Genomic DNA, 21219 nt, shown 5'->3' with positions numbered 1-21219 from the left:
ATTCAGTCCACACTACACAGTGTTTGGAGGTGTAGGTGTTCAATTGTGCTATATACTGCACCGCCGCATCTGTACTTTCTTCTGTACCGCAACCGGTATATGATGTTTTGGTAAATATAAATGGACAAAAGGGGGCCTGCCCCCTCCTCCGATTTACATAAAGCACAGCAGTCCTGCCAGGGCTTAACAGCTAAGTCAGCCTCCCACTAGGCTTAACAACTACATCGCAATACATAACAAGCTATTGCACTCCTCACTTCCTTCTGACTTGCCCGACTCTGGCTACTGAACGACACCGACTACCACAGCTAGCTAGCTAGCGCCATCCGCCTTTGCTGCAGTGGGTTTCCCGTGGATGATACGATGGGATGGGAGTGCTGGTGAAACAATTATACAGGGATAACAACAGCTGCAACCGCAAGGTCCTTAACCGACTGCCCCAACTTCCTTGCTTGATTATAGGACCTACAGGCATATCAAATATGAAGTATCCGGCCACACTACTGCTGTAGTTGCTGTCTGTTCTGAAAAAAGACAAATCAACCAGGAAGCAGAAGGTGTCCGCTTTGAAAGCAACTTTTGATTCAGCAAATAGGAATTTGGGCCTTCACCTTGATGGTGAAGACTTTTGAAGACCTCCAAGGACTCATTGAAGGCCTCTGTGATCACATTTTAACAGGGCTTCCTTCCTTTTATTCCATATAAGGCCGGGTGACCACTATCCACTTATTGTGCATGCCCAGGTGGAGGTATATAGGGGATCCCCCAGACTATCCAGTCCATCCCTAACCTTGTGTGTGTTGGACTAGTCTTACATCCCAAAATTTCTATGGTTGCTGAAGAAACATAAATGTTATCGTGAACACACTGGGAGTTGGCGTTGGAAGAGAGCATCTCACAGGCACACTGCTGTGTCCCCCAGCCATGGGGTGCAAGTAGCGAAACATGGCTAATTTGGGATATCCATGGGGCCCATGCAGTCTCATCTGTAGCCATGGAAGGCAGAATGAAGAGAAGAATAATAACTTAGGGTGATATACGGCAGGAGGGATACTGCCTTGCACAGAGATGGCAGACAAATGTTTTGTAACCACAGCTGGCAGAGCCACGGCATGGTTCTCTTAACAAACATATGTCATCTGAAACACACACACACACACACACACACACACACACACACACACACACACACACACACACACACACACACACACACACACACACACACACACACACACACACACACACACACACACACACACACACACACACACACACACACACACACACACACACACACACACACACACACACACACACACACACACACACACACACACACACACACACACACACACACACACACACACACACACACACACACACACACACACACACACACACACACACACACACACACACACCCCCCCCCCCCCCCCCCCCCCCCCACCCCCACCCCCCCATGTATGTATTTAGATGATTTATATAGTGCAAACCTAGCTACAAAGCAATATAGTGCTGTATAGTAAGATAGTTGCACATAGCAGGGGTGGGGAGGATCGTCTCATCTGTCTATGGTTCCCATTTATTGGTGTAGTGGGGGAGTATCCCTTAAAGAGTGGGGTCTTCAGATCTTTCCTGAATCACAGGAGAAGTGGGTAAGCCAGCCTCATGTTGGCGGGAAGGTTGTTTTCAAGCATGGTAGCGAGGCAGGAGAATGCTTGTTTTCTGGTCTTTTCCTTGCACTTCCTGGATTCCAGTCTGGAGGTATCTTGGCTCCTGGTGTTGTGTTGACCTCCTGAGATGGTGATCATTTCAGCAAAGTATGATGCTGTCTTAGACTTTGGAGCTTTGTAGGCGATATGGGCTGTTCTGAAGGTGATGTCAATTTGGAGGGGTTTAACCAGTGTAGTTCTTTGAGAGTTCATGAAATGTTGTTCAATGTCATCAGTCCTTCGATCAGGCATGCTGTGATTTGCTGTGCAGCTTTCAGATGGGTCTGAGTATGTTTTGGGGCCTTTCAGATGGGCCTGAGTATGTTTTGGGGTCTCTGCCAGGAGGGTGTTGCCACCATCTAGGTGGGAGAGCACAAGGTTCTGGGTGACAGTTCTGAAGTCTGAAGCAGGGATGTAGGGTTTGATTTAGTGCAGGAGTGAGAGCTGGTACCATGCTGTTAGTGCCTTCTTGCCAATGTGTATTTTGAAATGGAGGTTACATTTGCTTGTGAAGCTGAGGAACTTTTCCCTGTGGGTATTTTGGGGGAGAAGCTATTGTGATCCCTCTGGGTCAGACATTTTTGAGCTTGGGTGCATTTGGTGGTGCTCCTGATGAGGATGAACTCTGATTTGCTAGGGTTTAGTTTCAGGTAGGCACTTGACATCGATGCCGTTTATGCAAGTAATTGGTGCTGCAGATTGCAGGGATGTGTAACACTGAACCATGTGTTGAAAGGGTTACAGGCCGGTATATCTCTTAGCAAACGCTCCAAGAAAAAAGGGATATCTAGTTGTATAAGCAGTATGATGTCCAATTTATTTAAGCAGCATAAATGAAACTATACTTTTATAATTAATGCAGCCACATATATCATATTCTGTGAGATTTTGTGTTAGTAAGTGACAGATAAAAGTATAATTTCAACATATTGTTGTAGACTCCTATTTTTAGGCAATAAAGTATGTGGCACAATTGCCACATAGAGATTTAAGATGGTCGTAGAAGGGGAGGCGATGGCGCTGTGTTGGACTCCACAGGTCACCCTGCATTTTTGGAATCTGCAGGGTCCAAGCTCAATGAGCTGGTGTCTGTTGTTGAGGTTGCAGTCAAACCATTGAATTTCTGTGTTGCATCAAATCCCATGCGGGAAGACAGGGTGTTGAGTAGTTGTTTGTGGATGACTGTGTCGAATCTGGCACAGAGGTTGCACAGGACCAGGTGGCATGGGTAGACTTTGTCTATGATGAGGAGTGCCTCATCGATGACTTGGATGGTGGTGGTCTCAATGATGCATCTTGGTTATAAGCCAGTGTGTTTTTCTTATTGTAAGGAAGGTATGGTATGAACAGTAAGATGAACACAAGTGACCACAGTTCAAGGGTGTTTATTGAACTTCAAAAAGGGTATGATAAACGCATATGTAAACCTAAATCTACAGATGGGAGCACGCTACAACCATCAAATAATAATAACGCAGTCCTAGTGGTGTCTTGACATCTTGTCAAAATAAAAGGGCCTATTCTAAAAATCCTATTGCCAATCCTTACTTCTAAATACAAATAGTTTGGGGGTTAATGTTATGAAAAAGAAAGAAGTGTTCAAAAATTATATGTCAGGTTTTCAGGCTGTTGGCCTCCATTCCCCACGTTTTCAGCATGGGATAAGGTGGTTCACTCAAGCGTAGCACAGTCTCTGGCTTCTTTAGCACAAGGTTACAGTTCAATCAACAGCATCAGGGCCTTCATGGCGTAAGCCTCCTTGCTTCTCGAATTCTCTTCTCTCAAAGGGCCTGATGCAACCAAATAAACATTCTTTTCCTCTTCAGATTTTCACAAGTATTCACATCGGGGAAGTCACTCGCCACCCCAGATCCCCCTCAGCCGGGCTCAGATCGTTTTAGCATAAAGTTCTGCACAGGCTTTCCTCTGCCGGGCTAATGCCTGTCTTTCACCTTTAACTTTATCACACAATGTTTGTAGGTTATTCTTTTTCAAGTGACTTGCGGTTCACCCTGGTAACTCAGCCGGGCTCAGATGCCTTCAGCAAAGTTAGTCTCCCTCAGCCGGGCTCGGACTAGTGTCAGTTTTACATCAAGTATCGAAGATCTTTGAATGTGCACAGGGTTTGGCTTGACCCATTGCAGGACCACTTCGATTTCACAATTCTCTTTCTTTTAGTGTTCGCACCTTTTCAGTTGGATACCTAACAGAGACTTTCGAATGATCAACCACATGATGCCGGACCACTCTGTCTACGGTATCGTATCTTAGCTTCAAATTTCATTCACACATCTGCTGTTTTAATAATCTTCTTTATGCACTGTTGCTGCTTGCAACCTTAGTTACCACACAGACCGGTCTGGTATAGGCCTCCCCAACTCACCGGCTCTGCTGACTTCACTGGTGCTGCTTTTTACCCCCTGACACGCAATACAGAATTCCAGGTCTTACGTTTCCTATTCTCAGAGGCTCATGAAAGATGCAGTCTTTCGGTGAAAAGGTCAGGGACACTTCCCTCCTTGCAATCCTCTTTGGTCTTGCCATCTTCCGCCTTGTATTAAACTGCCATCTTGGAACTGCTGCTTCCTCATGTACTTTGCCTCGCTCTGTGTGTGGTTATGTGCCTCGCCTTTTATCCCTTTGGGGAAGAGAATGGGAAGTCAGGTGTGTGTAATCAAAGTTGATTGCCTTATCTTGCATGGCCTCAAAATTGGGACAACATGACAGGCTCTCATAGGGAGTTAAAACCCTCGTATTCCTATGGGGAATTTTTCTGTCTCCTGGTTCATTTTTCCTCATCCTAGGAGGGTTGATAAAATTGGAAGGGTGAGAATCTGGGCCGTGTGGGTCCAGTGTGAAGGGCCATTATCCATGCGGCCAGTGCATTATGTGCAGATTTACTACAGAAACTACTCAGGTTAACATTGGTTTGGAAACAGATTGGGTATTAGGAGAGATGACTAACTGCAATACAGAAAATGTTATTTATATGATTACATGCCCTTGTGGCCTGAATTATATTGGAAAAACCAACAGGAAATGCCGTACTAGGATGATAGAACATCGTAGTTGCATTAAAAACAAAGTGCTAACTGCACCTATGGTGAAACATTTTGTAGATAATGAACACAGCCATGAAAGTTTCCAATGGATAATTCAGAAAAAGGTTATAGGTACCAACAAGATGGATACCGATCGAGAACTAGCTAACTTTGAACAGAAAATGATTTTTAAGACTCAGTCATATTCTGGGTTTAAATGAAGGGTTAGAATTACACCATGTTAAATTGTGAATGTTGTGCAATTCGAAACCTTTCTTAGAAATTACCTGCAAAATGTAAATAGGCATAAATAACATTGGTGCTTTTATGAGTGTCACGATTGAGTATGCTGTTAGCCTTACATTTGAGGCTAAGTCGGTTGTTTCAGCATCAAATAGATTCGAAGGCAGATGTTGTCTTCTTTATCACTGCGTTGCATTTCCACAATGTCTTTTTGATACCTTCCTGCATTGCTACTATATGCCTTGGCTATTTGAGGTTGGATAGTCGTGATTTGACGACACAAACCTAATCCACCATGGCACCCGTGATTTTTCAGACGGACACTGCACGTTTTGGTCCGTCTACTATTTTTGTCACTGTTTATGTAGCCATTTGTAATCTGACCGCAGCTTCAGTACGAGCGAGCGCGGTCAGGATTTCACGCGTACAAACGCCAGAGGTGAGTCTTTCCGTACAAAGCCACAGTAACACCAGATGTGTACTACCGACACTCTTCAGAGAGTAGATGACACATTGATTTAGCCATTGAAAACAGATCGCAACTGTATCATTAGTGAATAGGTGTTGGACTTATTTGTGTACCTCCTTTTGAGGGCAGCTTTCTGTGGATGAAGCCATTGTATTGACATGTATACATAGCGGTTTGCAGTTGGCAATTAGGGGGCAAATTGAATTAATGGACTGCCGCACATGAGCGCGCATATCGGGATGCTATTATTATGAGTGTTGTGTACTTTTTAGGTTGTGGGAGCCAGTTTATTGCATGTGCCCCTAACCGCATTAAGTCACTTATGTACATATGAGGACAGGTACAAGCTTATGAAGGTCTATCCCCTTCTCGGTTTCATTTAGATTGTGCAGTCTTTATAGTGCCAATGGACGTGACATTGGATCTTGAACTTAGGTATATATTTTTGTCTTGTTTCAGTAAAATACGACCTATGGGTTACTAATGAACTATACCGAGCTTGAATCCCAACATCGGATGGAAGCCTTGTATATGGTTATGATTGGAAATGTGTTGATTTGACATGGTAGATATATGCTTTAAATGTCTTTGGTACAACAAGAGGTGATTATTGTTTCAATGTTTTTTTGCAGCTATTGTTGGATTCTAATGCTATTTGTGAGCATTATACGCACATGGTATACTTGAATGTCCAAGCACTCGGCAACAAATGGAAATAAATTATGTTGCAGGAGACTCAATACCATTAATAGGTAATATTCCTCTTGATTGTCACAATCGGTCATTGTTTGGAACCGTTTGTTTGGCTTACTTTGACAACCATTTAGAGTTGCAAGTGAGCATAGTCTATTTGGGAGTTTTTCTCTTGACCACAATTTTGGTTGTTTTCTTTATTTTTAGGTTTTAGAGACATCCCTCCTATGAAGTTTTCTCTCGACCTTGAATTGTTTGATGCTGAAGGAATCTACTTTCTAAACCATTTTCCTCTGAAGAATGTTCATTCATGTATGACAATATGAACAGAAACATGTTGGGATAGAGATTTCAAAGACAATCGTCAAGGATTTTCTGTCTCATTTTTTTATGTTGCATGTTATAGTATGCTTTATGTGATGCACTTTAGGATTAGCACAAGGTGATTTCCTTCCATCAAATGTTTTTCAGAGGTCTATGTGCGGTATGTATATGTATATGTTTTGTATATAAAATGTGAAAATCTTTTATGATGAAGATATTTTTTAAGCAGTGATTTTGTGAATAAAATTCTATGTATTTTTGTAATTTAAATCAAGGTGTACAGGTCATCCATTTTTTTCAGGGTGCAATGTACTTGAAGAATCTTCCTCAATTTGTGGGTCAATGAGAGATTGTTTTACACTTGTAACAAATCTTTCTCCTCTGTGTATTATTGTAAATAGGTCTACCCCTGACCGTGGAGATGGGTTTTTCTGATTAGGGGGCCTGGTATCCTTGCCCTGTTTTATATGTATGTCAAAGAATACTGCAACACTCCGAGATGGTTCAAGGGTTATTATTGAGATGCCAATGGGACCTGTGGCCATCCCTTTCTTTCCATGTAAACAAGTGGGAGGTGCACCAAAGTGGTAGTAAATCTCACTCCAAATAATTTCAGATGCTCAAACCTTCTACCTATAAAGTGTACAATACTTCTGGTTGTGCCCGATGATCAAATAAGCAAACAAAACACAATCCAGTTGTTGTCAACTGGTGAACCTGTATGCACCCCTGTGGGACAAACATCCCAAACCAACTTAATTCAGAGTTATACTTTTTCAAAATGTAAAGAAAATAAACAGATACATTTCATTTAAAGAATCACAGGAATGCACTAACAAACAGTAGTGAGTATAACACTGACTTTGCTAAATGGTAAACCTAAGTAAATAAAGTTTAAAGTTAATCACAAGCTGTGAATAGTCACTTTCATACCAAAGTTCCATGTAAGTATCACAGTTGTTATAAATCACAGATCATATATGAAAATATACACAAAATCAATAAAAACGTCAAAATGAACCACAAATATTCATTGAACAGTATTAACATAAAATGTCCATTGTGGTAAATCTTAGTGACGGACAATTCCAACATGCAGACGCGGTTCGGAACAAAATGATCCTTTATCAAGGTTGTTAACCTGTTGCCTCCTTAATTTCATTAACATCTGAAAATTAAAAGATATACCTGTACAAAAAACCTTTTTCATATAATAAAATAAATTTAAATCACACATAGGTTAAACATTGCTTGTGTACAATGATAATACTGACTTTTCAAATGGTAGATCCTATCACTAAGGTGAGAACACCTAAAAATGTAAAATTCTCTAATCGGGCTCCCTAGGTTACATTAATAAATCACACCAGTAATTGCCATCAATCCCTTTCTTTCTCTCTCATGTCAAAAGGCACCTCCTCCCTAACCCAGGCATCCCTACTCCCAGAGCTTAGTAGATAATGATTGTTTAACCCTACTGTGAAAGTTCTGACTTGCATTTGAAGTGAAGACCTAAAAGCAGGTCAGGATGCCTTTTCTATCTAAACTGCCTCAAGGACGTCCTAAACTGTCCTTACTCTATCCAGTGGTTAGTATTCTACGGGGTATGGGAGTGTGCCTTGCACACACTCTGTCCAGCTCTGTCTTTGTTCAATCATACCCATGTACTTCTTTCTCTTTCACTGCCTGGTGTTCTTCTCTCACTACTCTCCCGCTTCTACTCCACCCGCTTCTACTCTTTGTCTTCTTTCTCTCTCCCACTGATGTCTCTCACTCCGTTCACCATTTGATGTTCCTACCTTCTCCACAACACTCCAACTCTGTCCTCCACACTACAACTCCCTACACCACACTACAGCTAACACTACACACCAACTTCTACTCAGGCACCGTTCTTTCGCTCACACATGCACTCACTACACTTTCTCTCCCAGCCACGCATGCCCCTTAGCCTCTCAAACACACTAGCAATGTAGTGCCACTTGCACTCACTAACAAATTCATCACCTGCTCCAAAATTGCTACCACACTCAGCTTCTCCCTCCTTCCTGCTGCTGGTCTCTTGATCTGTCACCTCCCCTTCCTCTGAGTTCACCCAACCAACTCACACTTTTATGCTTCCTGTTGTCCTTTTTATGCCCCCCTCTCCTCCTGCCATTGGGTCACTTGCCCTGACCAATTTAGCCCCGTATTACCTGCCCGGGAGGAGTTACAAGCATCAAAGATGTAAAGTAGCAGGCTAAGCCCTGCACCATTTCTCCACACAGTTCCGCCACAGAATAGTGATGACGGCCCGGGTATTCCATTGTTTGTGTTAGGGGGCCTTGGTCTGGGCTTCCGTAAGGTAAGTACAGTCTGTGCGTGTGTCTGCACCCCTTGCTTTAGTGTCTGGTGGTCTAGGGAGCTTGCCGCTGCACAAGGACTTTTATTGCTGAGGCTCGGGAGCGTTGCGTGTTCTGACTCGCAGACGTATAGGTGTAGCAATTCTTTCCCCACTGTCTCCCTCTCTCTTTTTTGGCTCTCCGCTTCAGGCGCTGGAATATGATCAGCTTGGAATTTGGCCAGGTTGCTCTCACTCAGTTGGGTCCAGGTCTCCAGTGTCATGATGCAGACAGCGTGTGGTGCTAGAGGGTGGTTCTCTCCCTGTTCTTGCTGTTACACTGGTCTGGTACGTTGGTTCTAGGAAAGATGGAAAGAATCTGGCGAGCGTCTTGTTTAGGAGGCATGGTGTGTGAAAAAAGGGTACTGCACATAAATTATCTGGCAGAAGGGGGGCAGGAATGGAGGCCCTATCAACTGCCACTGTCGTCTTTTGGAGTAGGACTAGCTCTGGCTTTCTCCCTGGTAGGCCTCCCACCCCAGGCTGAGAGGGGGTCCCTTCCCATCTTGACATGGGCCTTGTCACAAGAGGCTCCAAGATCTTTCTAAGTTGCTGTCAAGTCTTTTCAGGTCTTTGACATACAATTTGTCAAGGCTTTTATTACCGATTTGCATCTTTTTTTAGATGAGGTTGCTAAAATATGCAGGCGCATGGAAAGCACAATATATTTTTAATCTCTATGCACAATATATTCAGCCTGCTATAGAAACCCTCCATGGAGTGTTCCCTTGTTGGGCATCCCACAAGCTTTGCATTGGTGCCTTCTAGGATTGGGGCCCTACTATGGGTCCAGTATCCTTTCCGACTAAGGTGTGGGTAGAGGAAACCACCAGGGTCTCTGTTCATGTGTTTCATTAAGCCGGCCCACCCTGTTCGGTATCGGAGAGATTTAGGTGAGTGATAAGAAATAGGAACCAAAAGCCCATGCAGATAAATGAATAGAGATTGATGTTGCTCTCTCTACTCCTTCAACCAAACCATGGGGATTTGGGTAGATTCTTTCTAGCCTAAATCCCAGACACCTAATGGGAAATTTCCAAGGAGGCTTCTGGCTCCTTAAGGCCAGTGGTGCTGGTGCTCAATCATTCAATTGTCAGGGCAACCCTACAAGTCTTTGCGACGCACCAGCCCTCTAGAAATCTCCATATTTCCATGTAGGCCTGCACAGCCATGTTAACTCCTACTAGCAAACAGTTTCCAGTGGCGAACTGCGCTACCCGGAAGTCTGGAGATTTCCCAGTGAGCCTCTGCACCTTGGGTCTCTTTTCTGAGAGCATTCTTTTATTTTGCTGCACGCAGTACACACAAGATGGCTGTTTTCCGCTTACATGGTCTAAGATGGGGCCACTTTGGAGAGCACTATCTAGGGCCTCTTTCGGTTCCCTGTCCACTCCTGACAGTTGCCCTGTCAGTTGGGCATTAGTGTGAAAAATATCAAGACACTAGTACAGAAACATGTCATCGGTTGACAGAATAGGAAACCATTGCTATAAGCTGTCACACGGAGCAAAGAAATATGCGCGAAGTTACGCCTGAATACGCAACCCTAGGCTGCACCATGCCTGGCGCCACAAAGTCGTGTGCCCGTTCCTCAGCTTTATCCAAGTGTCGTCCACAACTGTTATTGGAAGTGATTCTGTGGGGGAGGTTGTGCCTCCACGCCCCGCTCTTCCCTACGAGAATGGTGGATTTGTCGGAGGGACTACAAAGGCATGGCGCGCATGAACATGAAAGCATCGGTAATTGGTTTCGCGGAGAGGGAGGAGATTTTGTTATTTAAAACTATGACCATAGAACGGGAAGCAGAAAGATCTCGCCCAGCTAAGAACAGGTGTTACTTGCAAGGCCTCCCAGTGCCAGGAAGGTACGGCTCCTTGGCGACTCAGAGCCAAATACACACATGTCGCCTTCCAAGTTCACACACACTTGCTCGCCTCTTTCCACGATGCCTGTTAACTGTGCTGCAGAAGCAGACTGTACTATATAAAAGGTGCGACTAACCCTAAAGTGGTCAAAGTGCGCTTGGTACTGATTGACTACATTGTATCAATAATTTGGAGTTTCTGTATAGCTGCTGTTACCGGTACAGTAAGGCTTGTCCCCACCTCCTGAGTAATGACGATTGTTACGTCTGTACCCTGTGGATTGCGCTTATCCTGTTTAGCTGTCTACAACTGATTCACACATGATATATAAAAAGGGACTTCTATGCCAAACATCAATGAACCGATTATTGGTAAAAATACTGAGTTTTAATTGGACAAAATGTTTTCCACTGCCAGTTCACAGCCATAGCCAACACGTGTTTCCACCACTGGTCCTTGTCAAGGCTTACGAATGGCACAAAACCCCAATCCCTTACGATCATTGTGTAAAAACCATATAGTTTCAGTGCAAGTCCATTAAGGAATGTTTATTCTTTCTGAATTAATATGGGTAGATCCCTTGAATCCTTGATGGGGTGTCCTGTAGGAGATCTCCCGTGATCTGGATGGCTTTCTGCTGACTGTACCCTTGATTTCGAATCAATCATTATAGCCGATCTCTCTATAATCATGGCCCACAAACTTGCGATTTTCATTTATTTCTACAGTGTTTGCAGTGGTACATACCACGCCAGCAAATACAGAATTCAAAACGAATCCCGAGTTTGTTCCCCATGCATTTTACAGCGTGCATGCTTTATGAAAAAAATGTGGTACGCCTTTTTTGAAAATTAATAGCACACCCGAAATCCACAATAGCGAATGCTTTTGTCGCACCTCCTGCACTGCCACTCAGTGCTGCTAATGTTTCATGTGCGCCTCTGACTGGAGATCAGTGGATACTTTGGAGGTAGAGAACCCATGCAGAATATAGGCTTTACAGACCTCATCACAGGACCCATGTCCGGTAACATCCCCACAATAAGCACGGTTGCTAGGCAGCCCCTGTGCTATTGACAGCGCAAATGATCATTCCATTTCCCATCTTCCTCTCCTACCCCGGGGAACCCACGGAATAGTGGTAGGGCACTGAGGATAATTCACTCCTTGCAGGCAATTCATTGGGTTTCATGCCACCTCAGGGCATGAGTAGGCTCTTATGGGCAGCAAGGGAGCATGTGAGGTGGCCACAAGCCATCATGTGGCCACCATTCTTCTTAACTGCCACGCTGCATTTAAAATAATCACCTTGTTTAATAACAAAGAGGCTTAACTTTGCTTTGAAGATTTAGACAAGACATTGGCCTGACTGCGTGGGTTTATTAGAATGGGGTCAGGCGGTGAAACTGGATACTTTCTGATCCTCTGTGTGTGACCTTCCACCAGGGATTTTCTTACATGTAATGGGACTCATTGTGAATCCCCCACACACGCGGGATATGCCTTTATCTGGTAACCACTTGGTAAATTACAATAAATTCAGCAATCTTTTTTGCAATCTGTTTTTTGTTGGCACAGGTGGAATGATTTTGCTGAAGGCACTTGCATTTTCTGTCAACCTCTGTCTACATCCCTGCAAACACTTTTAAATAAGGGCACTATGCTTTAGAGTCTCAGCTGTGCATGGCTGTGATGAGTCCAGTGATTAGAACAGTCCCCGGCGAGTCCATCAGAGCATATTCAGGGAATTTTTGAGAATATGGCGTTCTAGAAGTTACTATGGGGAACTCAAAACCGTCATTGACATAGACAAAGCTGACTTTAAATTTGCCATGAATGATAAAGGATAGCTTGAAACTCGCATTACTCATCGTTATAAATAGATGAGTGTCAGATACCTTTAGAAATAAGGTGATCTATTTCACTTTGTCAAAGGAGAGAGGTCAGTGTAAGCTACCATGGAACTGTTTATCGAGCGACAACTGGCTATATGAGCCTTCACCAAACCGCCATTCTTGAGAAGTCTTTATTATTGTGTATTATTGGGCTTGTTGCACCAGCTAGTACTGGTGCAAGAACTCTTTTAGCTCTATGCAGGTTGACATGTTTCCCTCTCACTTTTGTTGTTTCTCTAAGTAGCCTGGTGCCCTAAATGGCGGCTTAGTTTTGCTCTGCCCTAGAACCAGCCCAGCTGACAGCTCATGGGTGCTTTAAGATTGTCCTTGAACCATGTAGCAAATATTGGCAATGTTGATCTGCCTTAAAAAGCGGAGCATCGATTTCCACCTTTTGATGCTGTCACATTTTCCACTTATTTTCCCAATATATATATATATATATATATATATGTAACTAATGTAGTTATGGTTAAGTTGCTGTTTCCATAAGAAGAGCACTTTTTGGGCGGCTTATATCTTCGCTCTCCCTGGACGGACCCTCACAAAACTTTGCAAAAAAAGTATTTGGGTCACTCTGAATTTTTATGATTTGTCCAGCGGGGGCAAAGTTATAGGGGGGGGGGTCCCAAAACTTTTTTTTTTCCCATACACTGAATGGGAAAAAGTTTTTGCTCGCGTCTACATCCCAAACCGCTGGATGGATTTTCACCAAATTTGGACCAGGAGCAGCGGCTTGGCCCCGAAAGTGTGCTTTTGCAAATTTGGTGAAAATCCATCCAGTAGTTGTTTTTAAAATTACCAAAAAGTAGGTCAAAAAAAATGTGTGATATCTGTTCGGTCCGTGGACACACTTCCCTGTTCGCTCCGCGGAAAGTGTCCTGATTGGCCAATCGGCTTGCGTGATGTTCGCGGACCTGCAACGTGTTCGCTGATTGGACGGCGTGGAGCGTGAAGCGCGTCAGATTTTTGGTAGCACCCGCCATCTTGGATTCGCGGTCGTCCGCGGACAGCGCGGTGAAACTTTGTTCAAAATTTGTATTTAGTAGAGTGTGTTGGTGTGTAGGAGTGTTTGGGGAGGGAGGGAGTGTATGAGATAGGATGAAAGTTGTGTTTTTTATGTGTTAGACATTCTTTTTGTGTTCGATTTGTCTGCAGACATCACAGGTGTTCTGAAATGTTCTAAATAAACTGAATGGGGGGTGTTCTGAGGACTCAATATGTGTCTGTTTTGTTCGCAAGCAAACTGAAACTGTTCTAAGAACACTCGCAGTGTCCTGAAATGTTTGCAAATAAACAAAATGGGGGTGTCCTGAGGACGTTGTCCGTATTGTTCGTTGTCAAGTTGAATATGTTCTAAGAACACTCGCGGTGTTCTGAAATGTTCGCAAATACACAAAATAGTGGTGTTCTGAAGACGTTGTCGAACACTCGCTGTGTCCTGAAATGTTCGCAAATATGAATGGGGTTGTGGCTGAAAAGTTGATTGTGTTCTAAGAGCACTTGCGGTGTCCTGAAATGTTCGCAAATAAACAAAATGGGGGTGTCCTCAGGACGCTGTCCGTATTGTTCTCTGTCAAGTTGAATGTGTTCTAAGAACACTCGCTGTGTCCTGAAATGTTCGCAAATAAACAAAATGGGGGTGTTCTGAAGACGTTTCTAAGAACACTCCCGGTGTCCTGGAATGTTCGTAAGGGGTGTCCTGAAGGCATAGTCCGTATTGTTCGCTGGCAAGTTGAATGTGTTCTAAGAACACTCGCAGTGTCCTGAAATGTTCGCAAATAAATGGAATGGGGATGTTCTGTGGACACTGTACGTATTGTTCGTTGTCAAGTTCAATGTTGTTCTAAGAACACTCGCGGTGCCCTGAAATATACGCAAATAAACAAGATGGTGGTGTTCTGAAGACGCTTCTAAGAACACTCGCAGTGTCCGGGGAATGTTCGTAGGGGGTGTCCTGAGGATGCTGTCCGTATTGTTTGCTGGCAAGTTGAAAGTGTTCTAAGAACACTCATAATGTCCGCGGACATTAAAAGTTTTCATAGACCATAGTTGAAATGTTTGACTCTATGGATGTATGCCCTGGCAACAACCACCGCAGCATATCACATTCATATTTGCTTATAACTTTGGGTGAAAAACAAATGTATAAGGAACAAAGGTATTAGATACTATGGATGTAATATTCTGCTATGGTTCTCCTTATTATTGTATACTTACTGTTTGGTCTAGTAAACGGAGTACATGTATTTCTTGTTAATTTCTGTGATAAAAGAAAATAGCATGTTAGTATTAGTATTTTGTAATGACTTATTACATTGTATAATCAATATATTTTTTTTGGACCCTCATATTTAGTAGATTACAAATCAGAGTACTGTGCAATTTGCTCAGTTTCTGTATTTGTTGCTAAAATCATTGGGTCTGTGGGAGAAAAAAAAATCCATGTTGGATTAAAAAAAAACCTTTTTCTGTTATGCTACAGTTTGTTTGTTTTCAGTGTTCACTTGTTGTTTCTGGCTAATGCTTTATACTTTGGCTTGTATTTTTTTGGAGCAGTAACATATTTATTTGTTTTGATATTATAAAATTTTGGAGCAGTTAGATACCAATTGGCGTATTCTAACTGTCTATATTTTTGACATATTTTAGTGGTATTCATGTATCTATTTGGATATTGTTAAATTTTGGGACAGTTAGATACCAATTGGTGTATTCTAACTGTATTTTTTGGTCTAATTTAGTGGTATTCATTTATCTGATTAGTTGTTGTAGAATCTTTGAGCAGTTAGATAGCTTTTGGAGTATTCTAACAGTTTATATTTTTTTAACCCAAGTTTACTTAGGGTTTAAATACAGTTTAGCTATCAAATTTTGGTTTTAAGAACATCAAATAAGCTTTTCTAAGATTTCCTGCTAATCTCTGCTTTAGAGTAATGGTACTATCATTACATTCAAACCATCCACATTTCTTTTTTATATATGCAGTGTAGTGCCCCGAATTGGTTGTGGCTCCTGCGTGGTAGATTATACCTATTGTTGTGAAGGTTTTCTTACCAAGTGATATTTGACCATGTGTGAATCCAGTCAGCTTGCATTTGTTTTTGGTACCATCTGCATTGTAACGTAGAAGCATTAGTATTATGTATTTACTATGTGTTTGTATTACTAACGTGGAGCGATTATCTGAATTGCAGGTAGAGCATAATCTACCATGGTTTGCATTTTGTACAAGTCGCTGAAATGGAATGGATTCACAATTTGGTATTGAGAGATATATATATATATATATATATATATATATATATATATATATATATATATGAAGCGTTCATTGGGGATTTCTTCTTGTGTCACCTTGTTGCAGAGAGTGCATGTATGTTTCCACATGTATGAAATCTAAAATATTTCATTTATAGGTATGTTTTTGTTTTCCAGTACTTGTAGTAAGTACATTAGAAATTTTTGTGGATCTTCCCGTGAATTTATAGTGAATTTCACCATTCCAGCACAGTAGTCCAATTGTTGTCTTATTCCATAAACACTATACGTGTTGTCAGGATTGTTTGCTCCATTTCTGTGAAGTACTAACATTTGCAAACACAATGGGTCTGGACTGTGTAAGTAAATGTTGGCAACAATTGGTGGTAATTGAAAAAGAATATTCATTGCTACATTTGCGTAGCAACTTACACCAACTATATTTTAGAATTTAAATGGTCCAGGTAGTTCTGTATCTAACTGCTTTTTTTGGAGTTTGTCTTCCTTCTTTAAAGAAGTACCTGATTTACTTTTCCTAATTTATTCTTTTTTGCTTGTGGTACTTGATGAAGTATTAGTTTCTTTTACTATCTTTGGAGGATTTGCAGTGACATCCTGTTGCATTTCTGTTTGATTTATTTTTCTTTTATAACGTTTTACTTTTTGTGGAACAGAATATGTGTTTAGGTGGGGGGTGTATAGTGAGCGAAGTCTATTGTATTCTAAAATGCAAGGAATATCGGCGTTTATTTTACTTGCATCAAAGTTGATTAGAAGTATACCGTCAGGTGTACGTAAGCATGATAGCGCTACGTAGTTCATGCCTTCTTTAAAGACTGTGTTACCAATATCTATCATTGCTTTGTCTAGGGTAAGACCTTGTGATTTATGAATCGTGATTGTGTATGCAAGAGTTAGAGAAAATTGTTCTCTGCGTACATACATATCTTTGAAGAGAAGGAATCTAGCTGTTGAGCGTCCTATCCTTTTTACTTCTGAAAGTTTGTCAAAGAGTATATTGACAAACTGAATTTTGTTGTCGTGTGGATATGTTTGAAAGCCAACAACTGTACCCAGTGCTCCATTAACTAGTCCTTGGTCCACGTCAAGGTTACGTTTAAGCATTACTCTGCAATTTAAGGATAATTTTAATATCTTTTCTAAGCCTGCTGTGTTTGAGATTGATTTTTCTAAACTATTTAGTCTTATTGTGGCTTGGTCACACATGGATAGTGTCATACCATGTACATCTAGTTTGTCTGTGGCGCTAATTTCCATGATTGGTTGCATTTCTTTACTTAGCATGATTTCATTGAATTTGAAACAGCTTGCAAGAGTTGGCATTAAGGCCGTACAATTGACATTTTTGTGGGCTAATTGTTCCATAACATTTGTAGCACATGCATTATCGCCATAAAGTGCATTCATGTGCCGGGTTTTCAATATTGCTTCTGCTTCTTTAGAAATTATACCAACTCTGATACTTTTTAAAATGTTGGCATAAGTGAGATCTGCAGATTGCCGCATGTTTTCTGTTAATTCTCTGTATTGGAAATGTTGCCAAAGGTTGACATTTCCAATGCTGCCAACAGTTTTACGGCAGAGTTTGTGTCCTAATGTTTTTAAAATAGGCTCACCTTTTACTGGTGTTAATTGAAGCAGATCTCCAAAAACAATAATGTGTTTTCCTGCAAAGTCTTCATAGTCTGTTTTGAGTACTTCTTTTAATCTGAGGTGAATCAAAGCTAACATCAGGTTGGAGACCATGCTCACTTCATCTATTAGTAGCATTTTCATTTGTTTCAATACTCTGCGTAATTCCATTGCAGCTTCTGCAGAAAGTTTGTAATAGTCTAATTTGCTCTGGTGTTCTACTGGTAATAGTAGTAATCGGTGTAATGTAACACCACCTATGTTGTAGGCAGCTAAACCTGTGGGGGCAGTGACAACAGCTGACAGTTGGTTGTTTGTCAATTGTTGAAGGAACTTACTAATGATTTTGATTAGGAATGTTTTGCCAGAACCAGCTGCACCACTGATCTACAGTAGTATAGGTTTATAATTATCGCAGGAACATTCTTTATTTTCATGTTTTACACCATGTGCAATTTGTTTTGTTACTTCTTGAAAAATGCTACTTTCCTCATTGTTTAGTTTTGATTGTATTATAGTTAAGTCTTCCTTAACTTCATACTGACACATGGTGTTTTCTACTTCTATCATAGCTAATTCTGCCTCATTTATTATTAGTGGTTCTCCCAGTGGTTCTTGCCTTCCTGTTACAGAAGGTTGACTACTGTCAGGAGTGTCCTTATCTAGTTGGGCTTGGAGTTCTTCTTCGTGTTGCTGTTCATTGTGCAACATTGTTTTGTACTGTGTAAAGTTTAAATCAGTTATAGTGCTTTAATTTGCTTTGAAAGCATCCTCATATGAGTCATAGTTATCTAGTAATTGTTCTTCTTTTCTCCATGGTTTGAAGAGTTGTAGCAGGGACATGTAATATACTTCTTTATGTTGAGGAGTCTTTAATGACAATTTGATATGATTCATTATTTTTGTATGTGTAGTTTTGGGCTATGTGGTATAGACACATGTTTTCCAAAGTATTACTTCTGTTTGGTTAGTATGTGTCCAATAAATTGTTTTTTAAAATGTCTTGGCTGCTGGGATCATGTTTGGCTATTGTTTCTATATCTTCATATGATTTTAGAACTCTTTTTCTAGATTTAGCTGGACCAAGACTTAGCCATACTATATTTTCAGATTTACCATACAATGCAGTACCAGTTAAACGATCAGCTGCTTCATATGATCCACATTCTCTATGGGTGAGCATTTTTATGCCCAAGCTGTATAATTTCTGAGATACTGTTTTATCTGATGACAGGTCATTCTAGAGGTCTTGGAGCTCTGTCTTTTCTGCTTTAGTTAAGTATGCTGTGACATATCGTGCAACTGCAGTAGAATTGTCTGCAATGTACTGCACATCTATGTTTGCATTCCATAAGTGGGCAATGATTGCATTATAATCATTGATATATTTTTCTTCTTCTTTTCTTTTTATGTAATATGTATTTTTAGGTGACTTACCTTTAACACTATGTCTAACTGAAGACATGAGGTTGTTCACTTGACCTGTATTTGTTACTGGTCTAGGGAAACCAAATCGGCATTTGGTGTAGTATTTCTCTTTGTTTTTGTATTTGCGACGACAATATTTTCCACATTTGTGTCTTTGAAATTGTAAAATGTGTGCATGAAGATCACTATTTGTGGCTTCTGATGAAATTTCACAAGTTACATATTTTTCAATAAACTGTAAAACAGTGGCATCACTGTCTTGGCCAAATTTAGGAGCATCTTTAATCCATAAAAGCATGTGGATATGTGGTGCTCCTCTGGCTTGGTATTCCTTTCTCCAAAAGAAGTGTTGCACTTCCCCAAGGGGAGGAACAGTTTTATTACAGATAAAATGTAGCATAGCAATGAAGCGATGGTGAAAATATCTTGAAACATTAACAGGATCCAAAGAACAAAGTTCTCCAGGTGTTAGTATATCTATGTTTGTTTTGTTTTTATTTGATATGCATAGGAAATCATGTAAATCTTCCCATGCATATTCTGCACAACTTAATGTAACAAACCAAGTTGGTGGGCCAAGGTTTCTGATCATACAACGTACATCTCCATGACGTTGAAACCAGTACTCTTTAGTACCACGCATATTTGCTAATAGATTTGTAATATTTGATTGTAAAACCTCATCCTTTTGTTGCACTTTTTCTAATAATTGTGTAGCTGTCATATTTTGAAAGTGTGATCCTGATTTTAATATGTGTGCAACTCCATAACATAAAGTTGCTAGTTCACTTTCAAAGAGTAGGTGGAATATGTATTCCCAGATTCAGACAAAATGTGGATCTTCAGAATACTTCCGTAATGAGCGGTATTCTGAAGCTGATATTTAAATAGGTCTATCATCATACCTTCCTCCTTTGCAGGTAGGAAAGAGTAGAGGAAAAGCACGTGCTTCTATACTTTTTTCCCATATGCTGATTGGCGATCCTTTTGTTTGACGCATTTGGTAAGTTTACAGTACATCTTCTACGGTGTCATTACAGTGCAAAGGATGAATTGTATAATGGTCTAAAGTATTTGATATTGTAGCAGGATCTAGTAGCTCAAATTGACCAGCTTCTTGTGTTTCTTGAATTATTTCAGTTGTATCTTTCAAGTTTTCTTCGATATTAATTTCTTTGTAATATTCATTATTCTCTTTAAGATATTGGAAGGCTTGTCTAACTTTATATAAATCTACCAGCTGTTGCCATATTTATTTGTCTTTTGTAGGTACTCCATTTACTAAGATAATTAAAGATTGCTGCATTGGACGTTGCACTCCTAGAGTATGCACATTTTCTTTCAGATCTAATGGTAAATAAACTACTTTTCCACGAATGCCTTTTACCAATTCAGAGGGAGGTAATTTTGCTGTTTTTGGTTGAAGGCGTATTATTGCTTGAAATGGGTGTACTGTTTGAATTATGATGCTCTCATATACATTAAGTTTTTGTAGGGGTTTTGGTACTGGGTATAATTCCAAATTATTTGTGATAGCACGTGAAGGAGTTTGGTTGTTGTCAAGTTTTGTAGTACAGTAAATGCAAAGTATTAAGGGCTCAGTTATTTCGTATTTGTTTTCTGCTACAAGGTAGAGAGCTAATTAAAACCATTTAGAATCTTCATTGTCTTCTATTTTGTATATTAGGTCTACAGCTTTTGTGTTACTTTTATAAAACGTTATATGGCAACATACACATACATGGTTTGGTACTTCAGCTGATGTACTTTTAAATTTTAGTATTTCTTTTTTGTATGTGTTTAGCAAAAGGTTGCCATATGTAGAATTGTTGCTTAATTGGTTTAAAGCTATTATATTCTGTAAATGGCTTTCACTTCCAAAATATTTTATCTGGATATAGTGAATTTCTTCAAGTAGGTCTTTTGCTGTACCATGTAGAAGGATGTTATTTAACTTTGCTAGTGCTAAAGCAGGACTTTCAGCATAGTACAGTTTAGAGACTAGATTTCTTATAGTTGAATGATGTGTTGATATCCTTTTGATATCATGGAAAGTGGTTTTACAAGTAGGTCCTGTAATGCAGGCCAGTGAATGTCCTTGTATTCCTGTGTACTTGCGCACTGGACAGGTATCCATATTTTGCAGTAATTTAATTTTGTCTTTGCTTTTTACATATTTATTGAGGAATTGGCGTAAAGATTTGAAACATTGTTTGGGAATGTTACACATTGACGTGCATGGCCATTTGTAC

At 40.7% G+C, this 21219-nt stretch overlaps 1 protein-coding gene across 2 annotated transcripts in view; it reads left to right on the top strand.

Annotated features, from left to right (window-relative positions):
- Window positions 1–21219, top strand: part of PLEKHM3 (pleckstrin homology domain containing M3) — a 1064501-nt gene that overhangs the window by 976555 nt on the left and 66727 nt on the right. Inside the window, exon 8 of one of the 2 annotated variants that reach the window (XM_069615596.1) lies at window positions 6101–6171. The exons of the other annotated variant lie outside the window; for it this stretch is intronic. Coding sequence (XP_069471697.1) covers window positions 6101–6155 — 55 coding nt within the window. The 3' untranslated portion in view covers window positions 6156–6171. Of the gene's footprint in view, window positions 1–6100; window positions 6172–21219 lie in introns of those variants that run through there. 2 annotated transcript variants of the gene reach the window in all.

This window comes from Ambystoma mexicanum, chromosome 9 (assembly GCF_040938575.1).
Source record: "Ambystoma mexicanum isolate Mex_15411 chromosome 9, UKY_AmexF1_1, whole genome shotgun sequence".
Taxonomy (NCBI): Eukaryota; Metazoa; Chordata; class Amphibia; order Caudata; family Ambystomatidae; genus Ambystoma; species Ambystoma mexicanum.
This window is presented reverse-complemented; position numbering and strand designations above follow the sequence as displayed.